This window comes from Polyodon spathula, chromosome 18 (assembly GCF_017654505.1).
Source record: "Polyodon spathula isolate WHYD16114869_AA chromosome 18, ASM1765450v1, whole genome shotgun sequence".
Classification (NCBI taxonomy): Eukaryota; Metazoa; Chordata; class Actinopteri; order Acipenseriformes; family Polyodontidae; genus Polyodon; species Polyodon spathula.
This window is the reverse complement of record NC_054551.1, coordinates 27,648,245-27,668,928: the sequence shown is the minus strand read 5'-3', so window position 1 is coordinate 27,668,928 and position 20,684 is coordinate 27,648,245. Positions and strand designations below refer to the sequence as shown.

At 35.9% G+C, this 20,684-nt stretch overlaps 1 protein-coding gene across 4 annotated transcripts in view; it reads right to left on the bottom strand.

The window, feature by feature from the left end:
* The window catches only part of LOC121294112 (astrotactin-1-like), a 156,589-nt gene that overhangs the window by 128,738 nt on the left and 7,167 nt on the right, over nucleotides 1–20,684 (bottom strand). For all 4 annotated transcript variants that reach the window (XM_041217684.1, XM_041217683.1, XM_041217685.1 and 1 more), the window contains exon 2: nucleotides 1,223–1,410. In XM_041217684.1, the coding sequence (XP_041073618.1) occupies nucleotides 1,223–1,410 (188 nt within the window). The remainder of the gene's footprint in view (nucleotides 1–1,222; nucleotides 1,411–20,684) is intronic.

Genomic DNA, 20,684 nt, shown 5'->3' with positions numbered 1-20,684 from the left:
ACAGGCTTCTCTGCACTAATATCTTCATATTAAAGCACAGTCTGCAAGATTCTCATGTTGAGCTCATTTGTCTTCTCTGGTTATTACCCATGGACCATACAAATGGGCTGCTGACAGATGCTTCCTAACGGAAAGTGCCACCCGTGCTCTGCATCTCTTTTTGCTGCCTGGGTCTTGGGGAGGCTTGAATTATGTTATCTTTGAGGGTTTATGAATCCACGTCCCTGTACTGCCTGCAGTGCGACAAGCTGAAACATCAGGCTTGAGCCATCTGTCGACATTTCTACGTGTTAATGCCAACCCTGGTAGATTAAAGTTATCTATCTGTGTTTTAAAGAAGCATTTAAAGAAACAAATAAACATAAGATCAATAATAAAATAGATCAGGTGAGGCACAGTCAGACTAGCAGGATAGCAGACACAAGTTTCTGCCAGTAATGCTTTAGAAGTATTATTTTTTTAATTATTTTATAGTATTTTTATGATAACACATAGTTCTAAGTAGAATGAGATATGGTGGACTAGTCTCAAGAAAAAAACATAATAAATTAAATAGTCTGAGGTTTGGTGAACAGGCTTGGCATAACTAACAATATTATTGAAAACAGAGTCATACATAAGTTTAATGCTAAAATTGCAGTGCATAACAAAATATTAAAAACCGGGAAATACAAGAAAAGGTTTAAGGACCTTTGCACGGTGTCTATCATTTATGATGTTAATGGAATGAACGTTGCCATGGGGATTTATTTTTTTTTTTTTAACAATACTGCAGTCTGTAATAGATATAAGATTATAGTGGATATTTGCAATTACGTGGTTAGACAAATTTACATATTTTCTATGCCAATTACAAAATCTAAAAGAAAAAAGAGATCGAGAGGTTTATGGCAGAATGAAGCAACCCCAAAAAAATGTATTATCTTGATCCACCATCCTTCATTTGTTTATAGAGAATATTTGTACAGGCCAGACAAGCCGTTTTGCTCACCATTCACATGCTGTGACCTATCTAATAGAGTGCAGAATTTTGAGAACAGGCCATGGGGATCAATGATACGATAAAATAAATACCCATACTGTTAAAGCCTGTAGGATTAATTTACTAGAGCAGCTATACTGTAAGTAAGCACTAACACATGATAAGGTGTGGGTTGTACTGATACTGCCTTTATGCCTGCCCTGCACATTATAACTTAAATACCACATAGAAAAGTGTTACCATGACAGAGATGTGCAGGATGCGCAGCTCCTCCTCAGCAGACTCGTTTGATGGGTAGTCTGTAGGGGACATGCCTGGTAGATTTTGGCTGCTGTCTTGGTGCTGAATATGGAAGAGCAAAGTTCCATTCTCCAGCCACTGCTGTCTCCATCGCACCAGGGGGATGTCCTCAGCACTGCCTGAGATTTCTGTTGACAAAAGACTATTAAATAAAATTCTGCCTAACAAACAATGAAGTTGCACAGCCCTGTAAATTATAGTTTCTTACATTTTTTTATAGGTACATTCAAGGTGTACACCTTAAAGCTTTCTTCTTCAAATAAAAAATACAAAATAAATGAGTAAAGCTTCAAAATAACCGTGCAGTCCTGAAGCGCTATGGATCAGGTTTTGTGAGTAAGAGGTAGGTTCTAGTGCCTGGATAACACTGGAGAGTTGCAATGGAAATGAGTGAACAACTTAACTAAGCAATCTGATGGGAAAGGAACACGCTATTTGTGTAATTTCAGAAGTAAAAATGAATGCATATATCCTGTGGTATTTTTTGTGTAATACACCATTTCACACTCAATCACTCTCCCAGTACTTTCACAAGCCATCACAAATGAGGAAGGGTAATATATTCACATTACTCCATCCAGGGAATGTACAATTCTAGCTATTAGCATTAAAGAAGGTGACCTACTGTATGTAACCGGTCCTAACAGGAACACCCAGTCTCCAGGGGAGCATTTAAACCACTGCTGATTAATTAAGTTGGGAAGGCCATTCCAACCTCAATGCAAATGCGTGGCCAGGGAAATGGCAGCTCCAACGGGTTGGTTTTTCTTGTAACTTCCCAGGAGTCAGGTTGCAAGTGACAGTTTTACAAATGAAACAATCAATGCACATCAGGAGGATCACAAATATGTAAATGATAGAGGAAACAGAAAATTGAACTACAGTTATATTGTGCATCATCAGCACAAGGAAGTACATTTTTATAAATTTTTTTACCACCTCAAAAACTGCAGTATAAATTAGATTTTTGAAGGCTTTCTGATAAATAGTGATTCATCACAAAACTCTTAATAGCCCCTGAATTACCTAATTTATTAACAGTCTCTACTAACCCGTCATCACATCAATTTTACAAGGTTAGCTAATGCAGAGAAAAATGACAAAATTAAGAGGTATATTAAACAAGGAGTATCTAATACAGAAAGCACTGATTTAATTGATTCAAGTGTTTTATATATAGTTATTTTAAAGCAGCATTTCAACTATGTCTTGTGTTTACTAAGACTGCTGTATGAAAAAATCTGATTCAGTGCTTGAAACAGGCTGGATTTATGAGAAGCAATCTAAATGAGATGGAACATGCTGGTTTGGACACAGTTCAAGTGTCCACACAGGTTTTAGGAATGAAAGAAAAACCTTTTGTTCGGATTTCCTAAGCAGCCTTCCTGCTTTTTGCTGTATTTACTGATTGTGTGAGTGTGTGTGTGTGTGTGTGTGTGTATATATAATATAATATAATACTTATATATATTAATATATATATATATATATATATATATATATATATGTGTGTGTACACAAATTAAAGAATTTCTTTACATATTACTCTCGTATTTAATGACGTAAACAAGACGCATGTATTATTATTATTATTATTATTATTATTATTTAGAACTGTTTAGTAATGTTGAAACAATAGGAATTTAGTGCAGTGTTTTGACAGTCCTAGATGCCTTTACAAACACATACATTTGTCACTTGGCTACACATAAACCTTGCTTTAAACAGTATGAATGTCATTTTTTGTTATCACTACTCTTCAGCAGACCTTGCCTATAGGTTGTCTAATTGGTGCTCTTCGCAGATGTCAGACATAGTTCTTAACCAAAACGGACATTTCTGTCAGGGCTCTGCTTTCACCTGTCACAACAGGGCCATTTCCCATCTGAACTCCAGAACTCTGTCTTTTCTGAAAACCAAGGAACAGCCCCTTCTAACAGTACATGGGGATAAACATCTCCCATTCTGCTTCAAGGGTCTGCAGTGCCTTGATCAAACAGAACAGTCCGGTTATTTTAAAACAAATATCACTACTGGAAGTTTCAAGGCCATACCTCAAAAAACAATGCTATGACCATAAGAGGTAAATAACTGTGCTGCATTAACTCAGTCAGTTTTTTTTCCCCCACACTGTAATACCGAAGACCACACTCAGAAAGACATAAGTCACTAAATAATGCACCTGAAACCTAAAAAACTGATTATGGCTACTGTAAGGTGATGTAAAGAGCAGAAGTTGGGGCTTATATTAGTCAAGATAACTTTTCCACTTTCTGCAAAAAAAATAAATAAATATATATATATATATATATATATATATATATATATATATATATATATATAGATATATATAATATATATATAATAAATCAGTCAAATAAGATTGTCTAGTTTAGTTTTCTAACATTATTACCATTAACGTATTCCTTTGGTAAAAGCTGCAGAACTTTTATTAGTGCAGGACATGCATTTTTAGTTACAGGCAATTCTAACATATGCTTATGAACACCCTGCAGCAATCACGAAGTTCTACTGCAATAGATTTTTATGAAATGTAATTATTTGGTGCGGTAGAGTATAACACTATGCAGGTAGAAGAGGAGGACAGGCAGTCTTTACAGTTCAGCATTACAGCGGATCAGCACTATTCTGCTCACATCCTTCTGCAGTCAGTGCTGGAATTCTAACTTTTTTAGCTTCTCATAAAAAAAGTCAATGAGGTTCAAAATACAGAACTATTACTTTTAGCTCCTGGTATAGCAGATTTATATATCCTCTGAAGTTCATAAGGAAATATGACTGATAGAAATGCTGTTAACATATTGATTATTTAAAAAAAAAAAAAAAAAAAAAAAAACAAGAATACTGTTATTTGCTTCACTGTCACCTGATGGTAGAAAAACCAAGCTGGAGAGTTCTAAAGAATTATAAGTGAATGTACTTTTATTCTAGCTATTACCATTTCCAAGGAAGATGAGAGCAAGACAGTGGCTAAACTTGGATATCCTGCTTCCCAGTCCTCCATATATATATGACAGGGAGAATGTACTGTTATCGACTAAAGGGTTAAGTGTCATGATTTTATTGCAGCTTGGTAGTTATTCCAAACATCACTTAATTACTTTAAGAATCACTGTAGTAGTTTACCAGCTCATTAAGAATCGCTACTAAATGCTCAGTCAGATCTATTCATTTTTTGTGACTGGTACCAAACTGCAAGCACACAAGTTACTATGTTACAGTGTATAGTGTAATAAAGCAAGTTTTCTAATTTTGCTTCATAAAGTCAAATGAAACCTGCTGTATAATGCAACGTTAACATATTGGATTATATACCGCTTTGTAGTTTTCCATATACTTGGCGACAAAACTGCCAAAAAATGAAAAATGGGAAATTTGGAAATCTAACATGAAATACAATACTACTATTATAGCCTTCAGTAGACTTGATCATTTTGTAGTTTCTTTGATTACATGATGTTCAATAAAAGATCTAAATTATGTTCATATGGGTTTTTTGTTTTTTATTAGTATGGATCAATCCTAAAATTCTAGGTGATGCTACAGTTTTGGCCATAGTTGTATATGTATATACAAATCAACTTGTTTTTAATAACAGCTTGTTTTCCATCCAGCTGAAGGACTTGTAGTCTGAAACATTCTGATAGAATGCATTTTTTTAATCAATTATTGATTACCTTTTTCTTTTTGATTTTTCACCTTTTAGTACACAGCAATTTATTTTTAAACTATATATATATATATATATATATATATATATATATATATATATATATATATATATATATATATACTATATACATACACACACACACACACACACACACACACACACACACACAAACAGGTGTATGTTCCACACAAATACATATCTTACTATGAAAAATATGATACTGTTTCCTATGCAAGTTATGGTTTTAGAAGGGATATCAAGAAATATTTGTGAGAAAGATCACACAGTGCTAGAGCTTGGTGTATTAGCTAAGGGATAACTGTGTGGGCATCTGTGGGGATGTAGTGATTTCGTTGTCATAGGTACAAAGAGTGTGAACATTTAGCATGTTTATTTTTTGTAACTTCAGCTGAGCCCTTTGCATTATCAGCTCAGGAAGCCAATTAAATCCCAGAAGGGTTGGTTTTGAAAAGCTTTGGTTGTTTTTGAGCTCTGGGCTCACATTTTTTATGTTAATCGTGCTGTATATTGACTGTGTTTTCTACTCTAACGATTAGTCCAAGTTAAGCACACTTCTTTTAGAGGACAATGCAGACAACGCTGCAAGGTCACCCAGTATTAATCAACTTTGGTCTGATGAAGTGTCCCTTTGGTTACAAGGTACAGAAATGGGCGTTCCTGATAATACTGATTGCCTGGGGGTTTAATTGCCTTAGATTTTAGCAGGAATTTAATGCATTGTGATTTTCAAAGGCATCATTAAACAGCCTCAGGGAGAGCTAGAAGCAGTAGTGTTGTCAGTTAGCAATGGTAAGGCTAGTGGAAGCGACAGCATCGCCAATGAATTCTTAAAATATGGTTGCAGACAATGAAGCAGTGCCAATGGCAAGATGATTGCAATCGAAGGCTGTGAAATGAAATAGTCCAATGAAACTGGAGAGTAAGAGAAATAGATATTTGCAAATGAAGGGATATTGCCTACCAACAGATATTGGAAAAGTTAGGCTCTATTGTTTTCATAACAGAGAAAAATGGACAAAGGATTTGAGATTAGATTCAAAAGGCCATTCATAAAAAGATGAACTAAACTGGAAAGAACTTTGTGGATTATTTTCTACCCCGTCTTAATATTTATCTAAGTATTTATGAAATTACAGAGCACACTGCTAGTTGAGGCTTTTTGAAACTTTATATTGAGCCAAGGATATACAATAACACTGATCAAGCACTAGCCACCATAGCTAGCTGATGGAATAATCCACCGGCCACAGAGACATTTTACCGGCTAACATCATTCCAGGGGGTGAGCAACGACGACAAAAGAAAATGCAAAAAGAATCAACATTTACGAGCAGTCTCAGCAGGGTCTGAATCAATCTGCCTCATGAGTGAAGATATAGCTTCTGAGATAGGTTGGGCATCTGCCCTTTCCACAGACTGCATGCGCACAAACTGCACAATCACCAGCCCTTTCTAATTATGCATATACTAGCTACTCTTCTATGACAGCGCTATCGGTTGAACCATCGGACATCACTGACAGGAACTTTGCACCTTTTATTCTCTTGCAGCTGTCTTCTTTCTACCTCTGCAATGCAGTCTATAAATACTCTTGCTTGTTTGTCATTCCTAGATTTAGTCTGGTCTGTTTATCAACCCTATATTAGTAAAAAATAATTTAAATAATTTAAAAAAAATGCTATTTTCTATTGTCACACTTTTTGACTGAGGATCAGCTAAGCATTAACAAGTCAACTCAAGATACAATTGATTCCAATAAATAGTAAATTCGCCAAAATTAATCTTAAATACCAAATGAGATTTACTTTATTTAACGTGGTTGCATTATAGTTTAATAGCAATCATTTGAATCCCTTTTTCAGCGTTTGTAGCACACAAAATATTATTATTATTACTATTATTAGTAGTAGTAGTAGTAGTAGTATTACTGAAAATATTGGACAGGCGATGCTATATTTAAAAAATAAAAATAAAAATTGCACAGCAATAATAATAATTACAACAACAACTTGGGCTTTCCAACTGTCCGGGTTTGCAGGAATTAACAAGCCTGGCCACCCTGTCCGGTTTTAAGTGAAACGCATAAGAAACACCTACCTTCCTTTAATATTTACTTTGATATACCATAACAGGACATTTTGGAGTGGAATTTGGATTGGATAGCCAATAATACTTCCACCAATCAAAGTGTGGCATACAATGTGCGATCCTGCACTCTGACAGACTGGTGGTATGCAGCATAGGTTAACTACCACTGTGTGCTTGCATATTTTAACTGCCGCTGGTATGTTAATTAGTAAATCATGGATTTGGCTGCCAACCGTCGCTAATCAAGGGGGGGGGGGGGAGCTACTCAAAAATAATTTTATAAAAAAAGACAAGTTCCTACAAGACAGCTGTGAAGTGGCTGAAAAAAAACAACGAGGAGCAAGGCGGCCCATGGAGCTGGTAATGTTGAGAAACTGCAGGCAAAAGAAAATGCAGTAGAAATGCAACAGCCTCTTAACTGCATCCGAAGCTGCTCAACAAAAGGCAATTTTATCTAGTCTGTGCCCAGGGCCCCGTGAGTTCTTAATCCGGGCCTGAATACTGTCCTGCAATTCCTACATGATACTGTGATCATGCCACTGTGTTATATTAATGAACCAGAGCTAAGTCTTAAAACAGAGTTAGCAAATGCCTATTGTTAAAGTACTGCAGTTAGTAATCCTTTCCAATTACTGATATTTTTAAATTGAAGGGCAATATAGAACAATACATTTTGTAACTCATTTTTATAAAGCCTTTGCCAATAAGATACTGTTTTAACAGACACATGTCATTAAGTAAACATGTATTTGAATGTTGTTGAAATTAAAAGTAGAAATACAAAACTGACATTTTTCTTTGGGAACGTGCTAAGTGTTAAATGCCAATTCAAAAACCGCCAATCTACAAAGGTAGCAACTCTGTAAATTTAATACCCCAGCCAAATTTCCAGTTATACGGTAAATTATTTGCTTAAAGGATTTCCACTGTCTTATTAGAAATGTACTGTTTAGCACTGATTTGTACATTCTACATTGCCCACAGCATTCGAATAATGAAACCACATATATGCGTGTGTGTATCTATAAACATTGCATATTTAGAAGTAGCCATTATTAACATCGAAAAACCCGAACCAAATTTGAGTACAGTTTGACTAATTTTGTCTCTTCTTATCGACACACAACCAATAGTGTTGTAGTTTTTAACGTCTATTAAAAAAGTTTATTAACATTTATTACGGGGTAGGGGTTGCCATGATACAATGGCTGCCGACACAAACACGCTTTTCAGGTTCAGAAATTATTTGTAAAAAAAATTTAAAATAAATAACAAGTCGACAGGATCATCGCTTGAGAAATTACATTGATTTATTACAGCATTACTCATCACCACAGCTACTCGTCTCAGGTAACATCAGCCTCTAACATATCATGATATAGCTACTATTTTTCTGGCTTGCAAGTTAGATTGCTAGAAATATCAAGAGCACAGTACTGTCTATACTGTACAGAGATCTGATGGTATTGTGTTAAACTGTATTACAGTATACTGCAGTTTTGATAGAGCTAGGCTGACAAAAATATGTCCGGGTTTGGTCTGTGGAAAAGGTGGCAACCCTAAACATTATATATATATATATATATATATATATATATATATATTTATATATATATATATATATATATATATATATATATATATATATTTAATATTTATTGTTTTTATTCACAAAACATTAGAAACAAAGCATCAACAACAATAAATATTTCAACAAGGCAAGCTGTTGAAATTATTATATAGGGAGACCATAATTTAAAAGGTTTTTTTTTTTTTTTTTTTTTTTTTTACATGTATAATTTAATTAACTATATACAATACATTCAATAAATGCAATAATGTTTTCACTGTACAACCCAAAAACTAACAAAGACACATTTGAGTCATTATATTAGCCTTATTTTTTTAGTTTTCAACACAAAAAGTTCCACACTAACAGAAGTTGTTTATAAAAATCCTTTCTGATTTAATTAAATAAATATCAGAAACTAACTTTAAATTCTTAAAAAACCGAGGGAGATACTGACATACTGTACAGAAAACTACTCCTATCACTTCACAGCGCAAGCACCGCCTCCTTCTCCATTTTGTTTGGTTGTCAGCAACATCACTTTCATATGTGATTTGCTAAAAAAAAAAAAACATTAAATAGACTAATCGAAAGCAAAAGTTGTGGCAACATACTTTTTTCAAGCTTCTTGTTGTTTTTGTTTATTAAATGTACAGCGGTCTGTCACAAATTCGCACCACTAGCACAGAGCCGCTGACATTCAAAGTGTTATGGGTAGAAAATAGTACCCATCACTGTGGCGTATAAGTACGTAATATTTACTCGGCACAGACCAAATTAACCCGCTTTTGGCGGGTGTTAATTTCAATCCCTGTAACATTACATTCATATTATGAAAATGTAGATCACTGTAAGTTACAGCAATCGCATGTAGAAATATACACTTTTTTCCTAAAGCACATTAGCTGCAATAAGCCTTGTGCAGTTTTGACTAAAGCGACAGTTAGTAATCATGGCAAATACGATGATGACAGTGAGAATAAATGGTTGATGAAGCAGCAGCAGCTCAGGGTGCCCTTTGAGCAAAGTCAGGCAGGTGCCCTGCTATGTTGCAGCTTTCATTTACCTTAACTAGACCGCACTGTCCTCAGCTTGATAGTAAGAACAAGATGGGGTACAATTCAATTCAGCTACTGTCACTAGGGCCAAGGGCTTCACCACAGTAAAGTTCGACAGAATGATGGGCACTGTTCCATGACATCTCTGAAGGGAGAATTAAGCTGAGCATCTTCCAACTGTATCAGGCTCTAAGACACAAAAGCGCTGGTACAACAGCTGTTTAAAAAGCACAGCTGTTTTTTAACCGCTGTGGGCAAAACTCACTAAGCATTCAAAATTGTGCAAACTATGCACTGGAATAAATACTTAGTTAAACTGGAATCATGTTTATTTCTTGAGGCCTGAGCTGATCGGGAGGTTCTGATTGGCTGGGGGCACGTCCAGGGAGCCTACGCCTGTTTAAAAACACGGGCGCTTTGTTTACATCGAGGAGGAGAGCGTCCGTTCCGCAGGATAACAACTATGGAACCCTTCAACTGCAAGATGATGCCTGTGAAGGCGCTGCCCAGCTAGGACCGTCAGAAAGACCTGGAGTCACCAAGAGGCTGTGACTTCTTGAACAACAACAGTAGGTTAGTTTAGGGAACATCAATCACCCAAACAGTATAGTGAGGTTTATTTCATGTAGTAGGTTCCTAGAGCGAGACGTCTTTTTTAATGAGGCTAGCACTCACCTTGTGTGGCAAACATTTATATGTTAGCTTTGTTTTCTTTATTAAATCGTGTGCTAGGATGACCTGTGTTGGTACCCTAGCATCGGGCCTGTGTTGTTTTTTAAACCTGTGTGGCGTGTCAACACCCACTGCTCTTTGTCTGACTCCTTATTTATCAGTGATGACCCATGTAGGTAACATCACCCTGTTATAGTTTGTAGAAAGAAAGAAAGAAAGAAAGAAAGAAAGAAAGAAAGAAAGAAAGAAAGAAAGAAAGGTTCCCAGAACTAGGACTAGAAACCACAATATGCAAATACAGCCAGACCATGCTTTTGAACTTCAGACTGTGTTCCTTTCCTTTACTCTTCCTTCTGTGACATTTAAATGGTTTCCAAAGGATGAATTGAGACTAAGGAATTCAGATTGAAAGCTATTTTATAATATATTCAAGACTTCTTGCCCAAAGGATAAATGAAGGCAGAGGTAGGAGAGACTCAGGAGACACAGGTAAGCACATACAGAAGGACACTTGCATGTATCGAGGTATATTTCTTCTGACTGTGCCAATTTTCTCCATGAATAAGAACGAGAGCCTGCCATTAATCAAAGTCAGCACTATTTAAACAAGGTGACGAACATTTCACTCAATAAGACAGATGTCTGAAAAAAAACAATGCTTTCGGATATTTAAAGCAACAGGGAACTGAACAACATCAAGGCAAAAACAAACACAGCACCAAAAACTCAAAAAAATATATATCTTTTCATGCTAAATTGTATATCCAGCAGAGTGAACATTTTAAAAGTGCCACACAAAACATACCAACACTACTAGTTTACTTCATTACATAGTAATATGAAAAGGGATATCTAAAATGGCTTAGGGCATCTTCAACAGACAGCCATTTATGAAAGAAATCATTTTAAATTAAACATTTTATTTACAAAAGCATCCATGGAAATAGCAGTGGTTTAGAGCTGTACAATAGCAAAAAAAAATGAGAAGCAAGAACTCTTTGAAGAAGATGATTAAGGGGTTAACTAATCTTTATTTATATTACAGATGTTAAAATTCTATTATTTAGCACAGTACAGTGCAAACAAGGCTGACCACAGTATTTGGCTGTAGTTTGGGTCTAATACAGAACGTATTTGTAACCACCATGCAGACACAAAACATTACCTTCTATATCATGAAAATTGGTAATACAAAACTGTAAATTAATTTTTCTAGTGAGAAAATCAATAATCTCCCACCCCCACCCAATAAGAAATGTGATAACTCACACAATGTGGTAAAACCGTAAATCTCTAAAAAAAAAACCCACAGCTGCAAATACTCATCAGCTCCCAGACTCATTAAATCTATATAAAGTCACCTTTTTTTACATGATAACAAACCACCTAATTATGACAAGCCTTATGGAAGAGACTAGTTCTTCATTCTGTACCATTTATACTGATCATATGGCTGGCTGCCTTTAGGCCTTAGGTACTGGCAGCTCTTGGAATCACACTGTACTGTACTGAACAGTGTATAACACTTGTGTATTAACAGAGGGAATTCAGAACAAATACGTATTTCTCTTCCTGTTATCAACTGCTACTACAAAAGAGCTAACAAACAGGTTATATCTTGAAATGCCATTATCAGAGAATTTAACTATGGCAGTGACACTGTAGTCTACAACTAACTTAGCTGCATGCAATAACACAGAATCAAGTAAGGCACATCTTTTGTCTCATGATAAAAGTACTTTATTAAGTAGCCAAAAATCTTACATAAGCAGGTTTTTTTTAAATTTTATTTATGCCAACAATATCCAAAATGCTGCAAAAGGCCAACGCACTCAGCTAAAAGTATCCTTAAACAGATTATAAAATGAAAATCTCTCTGACTTGCACTTTCATTAATGGCATGTATAGAGATTATTCAGGTCAGAATAATAGAATATCATAGTGTATATACTGAAGTCTGTTGCTCCCTGCTCCTAGTATTGAATTAATGCAGCAGAGTCAGTTGCCATGGCTTATCAAACTGATTCAGAAGGAGCAACTATTAACTTAAGGCCACGATACACTATGCAATTTCAGTGCAATCTGATTGCATGCAGTCGCAGCTGATCGCTCCGGGTGCAATAGGGTGTGATCGGATACGATGCACTGTATATAGAGGGTATTTGGAGGCAGGAACAAAGTATTTGTATACGCCTATTTCGAATTTTGTAAATATGTCTGAATGTTTTTATTTTACAGAATGTATTAAGGATTTATTTGTTGTTTTTAGTAAATACATTTAAAAAACATTCATTGTTATTTTAGCATAAATTTCATCATCCAGAGTACTTGTACTTTCAGTTTAGGACTGTTTCGGTATATCCCTTACAAAAAAGTAATGTAGACTACTGCAAGTAGTTATGGTCCTATTGGTAATATCTTATTTTGGCACACTTTCAGTACTACTTCTGGACATTTTTGTAACGGATGTTATATATATATATATATATATATATATATATATATATATATATATATATATATATATATATATATATATATATATATACATTAGATTGATTGATTACTTTGTGTGGTTATTTCCCCTTCTATTATTTTTATTAAAATAATTAAATTGATCAGGTGCTTTTAAACGTTCATAGAAAACTTTGAAAACTTTTCCCAGTTTACCAGTTTCATGTGTAGGACTATGAGTACAGGAGCAGAGCAGGAAATTGCTTCTCCAGCTCTCTCCTGTCAAATTCAAGTTCTTTCCTGTCTGTGTAGATGCTGTCATGTGACGACTCCTTGCTCACTGACTGGATACTTGTCCAGGGCAATCGCATCCGATTGCAGGAAAATAGAGCCCCACTCAATAGCTTGAATTTATAAACAATTCTTGCTAGGGAGTTAGGAGCCCCGCATTTAGATCTTCAACATAATTCTGAAAACTCTGCCGAAGTGTTTAACCCTGCATGCATTAGCTGCTTGAGTTCTGCACTGCTGACAATGAGAAAAGGGACATATTGAAAACTCCATCCAAAGGTAGGGGCTGAAAGTAAATATGTGTCACAGAGGGAGCCAATATGAATCCATGCAATACAACAAAGGGTAGCCATAAAATTCTGACAAATCAGTAATCCCCAACAATTCTCATTCTGCATGATAATTCAAAGGTAATCAATCATGTTTTATAAAGCCAACTTGCATGATAAGACAGTAGAGTCATAATATGAAGCTTCCTGAAATTAAATATACTCACTATGGCAAATTGGGGCGTTTTAGCTGTGGTGCCATGCTTGGGAGATCTAGTTAAAGTTATTTGGTTGAGACAAAATAACAATTCAAATGCACAATTTGTTGGCATTGCCAATCAAAGCATCATCAATGTTGGCATTACCAATAAAAGCTGTTTCCTCACAAGGGTAGCTTTTCCAAGACAACTGAATCGAAACAAAACATCTACCAAAATGATAGGACTGTGCCTAAGATAATAACTGGAGATATGAAATATGTTTTGTCTGATAAATACAAGTCAGAAAGGCCTTTAATATTTGAAAAAACTCTTAAACCAGTTTACAGTACCTTTCCTCTAGACACAAGGGCTGCCAATGGTTTTATTGGAAAAAGAACACCTGCTGTAGAGTTCATAAAGTTAAATATTCTCTCTACCTCATTCTGGAATTGGTATGTGTTTTTTAACAGTGTTTATAAGCATTCTCAAAAGCCCCTTTTCCCCTGGCACACCTTCCCGGATCCAGACCAGGGTTCTGGCTACCCAGGTCACAATTCCTTCATAGTACCCGGGTTGACCTTTTAGAAAGCAAGTTGAGCGAGTCAAAATGTATGACAGCTGTTCATGAGCCAACACAATAAAAAACAGCCATGTCTGCGTGAAGGTTTCAATTCCGCAAGGAACATTTCTGTTTATTGTGTTTAGCCATATTTCTGTTGATTGAGATGCAGCATGAGTCAGATTGCAGCAGGGATGTAGAAACAATTTCTCTAATCAACATTTGGGCCTACAGTTCAATCCAGAGCATTGATAGGTGCATTGTGCACTTGCGTCTGTCACCCAGGTCAACCCTGCTTTCTCAAAAGCAGTGTGAAATCACATACCCAACCCTCATGTCACCTGGTCCTGACCCGGGTAGGTTCTGACCCGAGTAGAGCATGCCAGTGTGAAATTATATATGCAATAAAATTATTCAAAATATTAAATGTTTTTTAAAGTATGTTTTGATGGATTCAATTCTGTATGCATGAAACTTTTCTAGACTACTGCTGAATATCAACCTCTGATTAATCAAACAAAACAGACTTACAAATACATTCTTATATACCTAAGCTTTGTCAAACAGTGGCAGATTTCCTAAATTGTGTAGGTACACTCTTAAGGAGCTGCTTTATAATGTTTTTGACAATGTTCTATGCAAGAAGGATCCTGTTAGCTCATATCCACTGAAAAATTGCAGGGCTGACACTCTGAAACCCCTTCACATATAGCCAGCTGTAACTCTATTGCATCAAAAAGCCAAACTGGAAAATCTATAACAAAGAAAAATAATGGAACAGCAATAACATACACATATGCCTTGTACAGCCAGGGCTAACACAGCACATAGTACTAAGTAAACAGTTCAGAGGCAAAATAAATACTTTTCCCCTTTAGAGCCTAAGGTGCCTTAAACTTGTCACATAGTCCATCTTGGCAAATAAAAGATATGCTTTAAATTATGCAAATACTCTTGCCGTTGTCAGGTAAATTAACACCCACTGAATAAGACTCAGTTTCCCAGAAGCTGCAGCCTGCCAAACAAAGCAATCTGTGATGTTTGCAACACGGTGTGTATTGAGATTTACAAAATCACTGCACCAATAGATATTGCTGCTTAAACCTTGATTCTAACCATGCCTCTTAAAATCAAGCATGAGATACTCTCCATAATACAAATCAAAGGCTTATTATATTAGCAGTTACAAATATTTCATCACCCAGTTCAGCCCTCTTATGCCTATGATGCACTAATGATTACGTAATCATGGTTTTATGATGCTCACAAAACCAGCTATCAATATGTTGCCTGTGCATTTCCATAGCCAAACTGTCATTCGTGTAAAATGGCAGAGCTCAGGTGCTGTGCGTTAACCCCCGGGGGTCCCCAGGTCCAGCTGGAATTAGAACACGCAGGCTGTTTTGTTTTTAATACACCAAGGTCATTTGTAAACTATGTGTTCATGGTTTCAAATAATTCAACTTGACACCTTTATTGGAGCCACATGTAAGATCAAAACTCAAGCTTTCAAAAACATAGAAACATAATGTAACATATCTGTATAATTATAGCAACTAATTTCCTATTCAAATATGAGAATGGTGATAATGAATAAGAATAGATGATCGAGAACTCTTTATTAATATTCAAATATATCTGAAAGCATGCATGTATACATTTAGTATATTAGTCATTACTGTAACAACAAAAATATTCACGAATATGTTTTAACCTCAGAAAAACTTAAAGTAATCTTTAAATTTGATGTATCTTAACAGTGGCTGCAGGACATGAATCACAAGATCAGTGGACTTTACTTAAGAAATGTATATTATTATTATTTACACTATATTCAATATATTACATAATATAAATATCCCTTTGGGCCATTTAAATTTTTTTTCTTATTGTATTTTAGAAATTATAATTTAATATGTTCTATTTCTATTGCCCTCCCCCCCCAAAAAAAAGCATTTCTATAAGTAATTGATCTCACATCAAAATTACAAACTGCAGCAAAATAGTTAAGGATTTAAAACCGTACCTTATAATATTTTTGATAATGCAATATATTCTCAACCATAAAACATTGAGATGAAACGCCACTTGAAATCTTGTAAACTGATCTATTAACTCTTCCTTTTTATTTATTCCATTTTTTAAGTCGGTAAACAGGTGCTACAGTATAGGTCTTGTTGATCGCATACTGAAAGATATAGAATCATTAATCCCTCCTCAGAAATATGGACATTAATATGGTGACTAGCATCAACACACTCTGTCTGTTGTCCTTCCAGCAATACAGAAAAACCCAGTGGAGGGTTCATTACCGTAAATTGGTTTATTTTTGCCTGCTGGTGTTAGCAGGAGGCAGTAAGTCTTGTGAGCTTTGTTCTTCAATTTCTGTGTTTCTGCTTTCTAACTACTGTAAGAACGTCATCAGGGGAAATCCGTAGGATTATTTATTACAATTTTTTCCATACAGGGAATATGTGGTTATAGGACAGTGAATGTCTGTGTAAGTGGGTAATATCAGCACAAGCAGAAGTATACACCCATCCACAGATGATCTATTATATAGAGCTTTATTATTAATATATAAGTTAAAAACCCAGCTATATCTGTTTTCTAATCATTACCAACCTTATTTATTTGATTGTCAATTTCATTGAAAAGAGGGAAAAGGTTGAGGAAGACAGTACTGTTAGTGGCTGAGGCACGTGGCAGATTGTGATATCCCCATTTTGAATGGATTGCCAGTTAAATGGAATTCAAAAAGGTGCCTCGGGTATGAATTTTTAAAGCAGGTGATGTAAAAACTGATGCATTGTGGAATACAGAATGTGAAGTGTGTGCTGTGATTGGCTGAAAGATTCTGAGCGGTCTAGGATACAAGTTAGCATACTAAATAGGTTTCTAAGAGGTCTGTTTCCATGTTGGAATGGTTATATAAAATAAAGACTTGAAGTATGTCAATGTGTCATGTTTTTTCTGCTATACTTACAACACTACTAGTTCAAGTGTAGTTTTTGCATCCTTCCTCAACCAATAAGTAGACCATATTCCTTTGAATTTAAGACGTCTTCGAATTTAAGACACAGCTAAATTTACCACCCTCAATTTGAGGAAAAAATAAAATATCAAATAAATATGCATTTACAAAGACAAAACCTCAACTATGCATATGGAGGCAGTTTGCGGTTGTCTGCTGCTTCTCGTTTCCAGTCGTGATTACTCGCACCTGTTTTTCCCCCAATTTCTGAACCGTGGTATTGCTTGGCATGTCTGAAAAATATGGGGGTCTAAACAGCATTTCCCATCTGTCCAAGCTGGTACTGTTTGTTAGAATGGAGCCTAATAACAAAACGCTGAGATTGTAAAAGCTTCTCTTCTAATTCGCTATCGGGCAGTAACGTCTTTGTTCGTCTTTATCTCGACAGTCAGTCACGTTGCTGTTTGTGTACTCGGGTAGCCATGTCTTTTGTTAGCAATTTTCATACACGCATTACTATACTCGAATTCAAACGCAGGCCAATTTTGAGAAGAAAAAAATAGTTTAAAAAGTGCCTCTTAAATTCGAAGGAATACGGTGCTCATGTTGCCAACACAGGTCCACAAAGTTGGCAGAAATCTCAATTTTGATCAATATCATGTCTACACCCAAGGCCAGTGTTACAAAATAATTCTCACCCCCCACCCCCCCTATGAATTGGTCTGGGCTAATTTTCACCCTCTAGACAGAATACTGGGTGAGAATTGAGAATTCCAAAAGGTGAATACAATAAGTGTAAGGACTAACATGGGGAAAGGCAAGGTGTCATTTAAACAAATCTAGCATACTGTTTGTGCTGCATTAAACCTCGTAGAACGTTGTTATAACACACCACTGTCGACAGGCCGGCCTCTCATGTCTTTGTAAATGGCCGTAATTATTTTTTTACTTAAACTCATTCAGCAAATGAGTCGATAGGATGTGTGATTACTAGGTCAATATCCCACTTTACTCTGCCAATCAAAAGCATAATTAAACCTGACAGTCACAGGTTGCACGTTTTTTATTTGTTAAGATAGCAAATATCCCACACACTATCCTTACATAATACTGAATAATAAGGTTTCTCCCACAGTTTGGGGCTTCAAAATAAAAATGCATTTCCAAGGATTTTTCAGAAACAAAAGAAAAAATACACAGAACAAAGCAGTGCAATGACTTCCCATCAGCTTGAAGGCATAGTTCCATCAGACCTCTTTTGCTTGGGGCTTGCTAGTAGAGATCCTTTCTTCTGGTTCAAACACAGCTCCCTTTTCTCTACCAAGATTTTCCTTCCAGCTAAACAAACATTGATTTTCTGTATGTGTGGAGGCATGTGAATCTATACTTTCCATGGGGGTCTGTACAAAATTACTTTACTTTGATTTGCTAATAAGGATTCAGTCTCCTGCTGGTCCACTTCTAACAGAAAATCCTCTACTTTTACACACAATGTTCGTTGAAGGACATGCACCTAGGACCTTATAGGATAGCAAATATTTCTTCCCTGTCACAGCTACCCATTGTGTTTTGGCAGTTGGCTTTATCAAGGTACACACATGCACACACATATGTACACACACACATACACATACAGTAGGTGCATAACAAGCCCATCTTGCAATGAAATATTCCATATTCAAATTGAGCTTTTAAAAAATGAGATACACAAGAGGACAACATTTCCATACTTTAGCTCATAAATACAAGGATATCAGTTGGATATCCTATAAACACTAAATCTTCTATAAACAGAAAAAAAAGTGTGAAATGTCTAGGTGATTGATAGACAGATATGATGTAATGCCTGCCACCTGTGAAATGCTGAATACTCGACACATAGGGCCCCATTACGGGGCAAACCTCTAACGCAAGGGCAAAACGGATTTGCCTCAGATTTTGATGACATCACTGCAGTGTGATTTTGGTGACATGCTAGTGCTATGGCTAGCGTAAAGCCCTTTTCCATATATATTTGCATTTTACCACATTTCATCAAAACCAGACCCATACTTTATGAAAGAAATTAATATTGGTGGAATCCAAAGGTCTCATGTCAAACTGATTTTGATTCTGGTGTTGAAATTCAGTTAATTGTCCTGTCCACTTAAAAATGGCCTGTGTAAACAGAGATATTAGAGAGTCTTCAAATGATTGAACTATGTGATATTTAAATTATTTTTGATGGATTAAATAAAGCTTGGTGTTGACCTGCAGAAATGCAGTTCAGATGTTCCATGTATATAGGGTCTGGATCTCGTAGTTGAGCCCTTCCATCAAATTAATCATATTTTGGTCTTCAAAAATGTAACAACAAGTGAAACTACAAAATGGACTTAGTTTCCAATAAAACGCAAGCATTAAAAAGACAGTATGTTGTCTTTAATTTCTTTAACAATGTTTTAGCACTCGCTATATACAGGTCTCTGTCTTACATCTTGGAAAGACAAAGGTATTTGCCAAAACATGTGTCATGCCTTGTAGTGTCACAAGGCTGAGGAAACATAGTTTCTGCACTGGTCCTTCACCCAAACAAATCACTATGATGTGGTCTGAAACTATGCGACATCCAGATAGCATGGAACACAAAAATGCAGCCAATAAATAATACAGCTGTGCTGCAATAGAATTCTGGTTAGAAGCCTTTCTTCTCCTATATTGTCAGTGGTTTTTGTATACTTGTGATCAATGGAAGATAATTCCAGCATCACGGTGCAGAGAGGGTTAACTCTGTCTTGGCTGTCAAAGGAAATGGATAGAATAGTGGAATTTATCATGAGGTAGAGATGTTTGAACTCTTCTGTTACGGGAGAAAAACAGTAACCAGCATTCTCAGACAGACTTTTCTTTTTCAACACTGCATAAAAGATGAAAACAGATTTAGTCGTCCTGTGCCCCTTCTTGCCAGCAGGGTTGCCTCCTGGTGACGTCTCCACCTTCTGTTCACATCTGGTCTACAAGTTTCTCCTTTCATCTGGATTTACACACTGTTGGTACGGTCATGACCTGGTGATACAATTTACCTTTCATGCAGTAATAATGAGCTTTGAGGAAACAGGCAATGTTGCTGCAGTAGTTCTGAGAGCAGTAGAAATTTGCTAGAAACTTTGATTAGCTAATTTGGTCTCAAATATGATCCGTGTCCTGGGTCTTTATATCTCAGCAGTGTCTTCTGAAAGCATGCCAGTCAATAGCGGAAAAAGCTGATTGGTTATTGACAGGAAAGAAGACTGCCAGGTTAAGAGAGTCTTAAGTCTGCTTTCTGCTCACTTGTCACTGGTTTTCAGTAACTACAAATCAGCACAGTCTGTTGGCTTGTACTATACTGTACTCAATTTAACTGAATTAAATCAAATGATGACCGTCAGCTTCCGCACAGATACGCTGATTTCTGCACTAATAAATTGTGTTTCAAGTTTATGGGGATAACACAGGTAGTAATTAGACAAGCTCCCAACTGCAAACAATAACAAGTAATACTTTATTTTCTACAGCCAGTTCTTACAACAACAC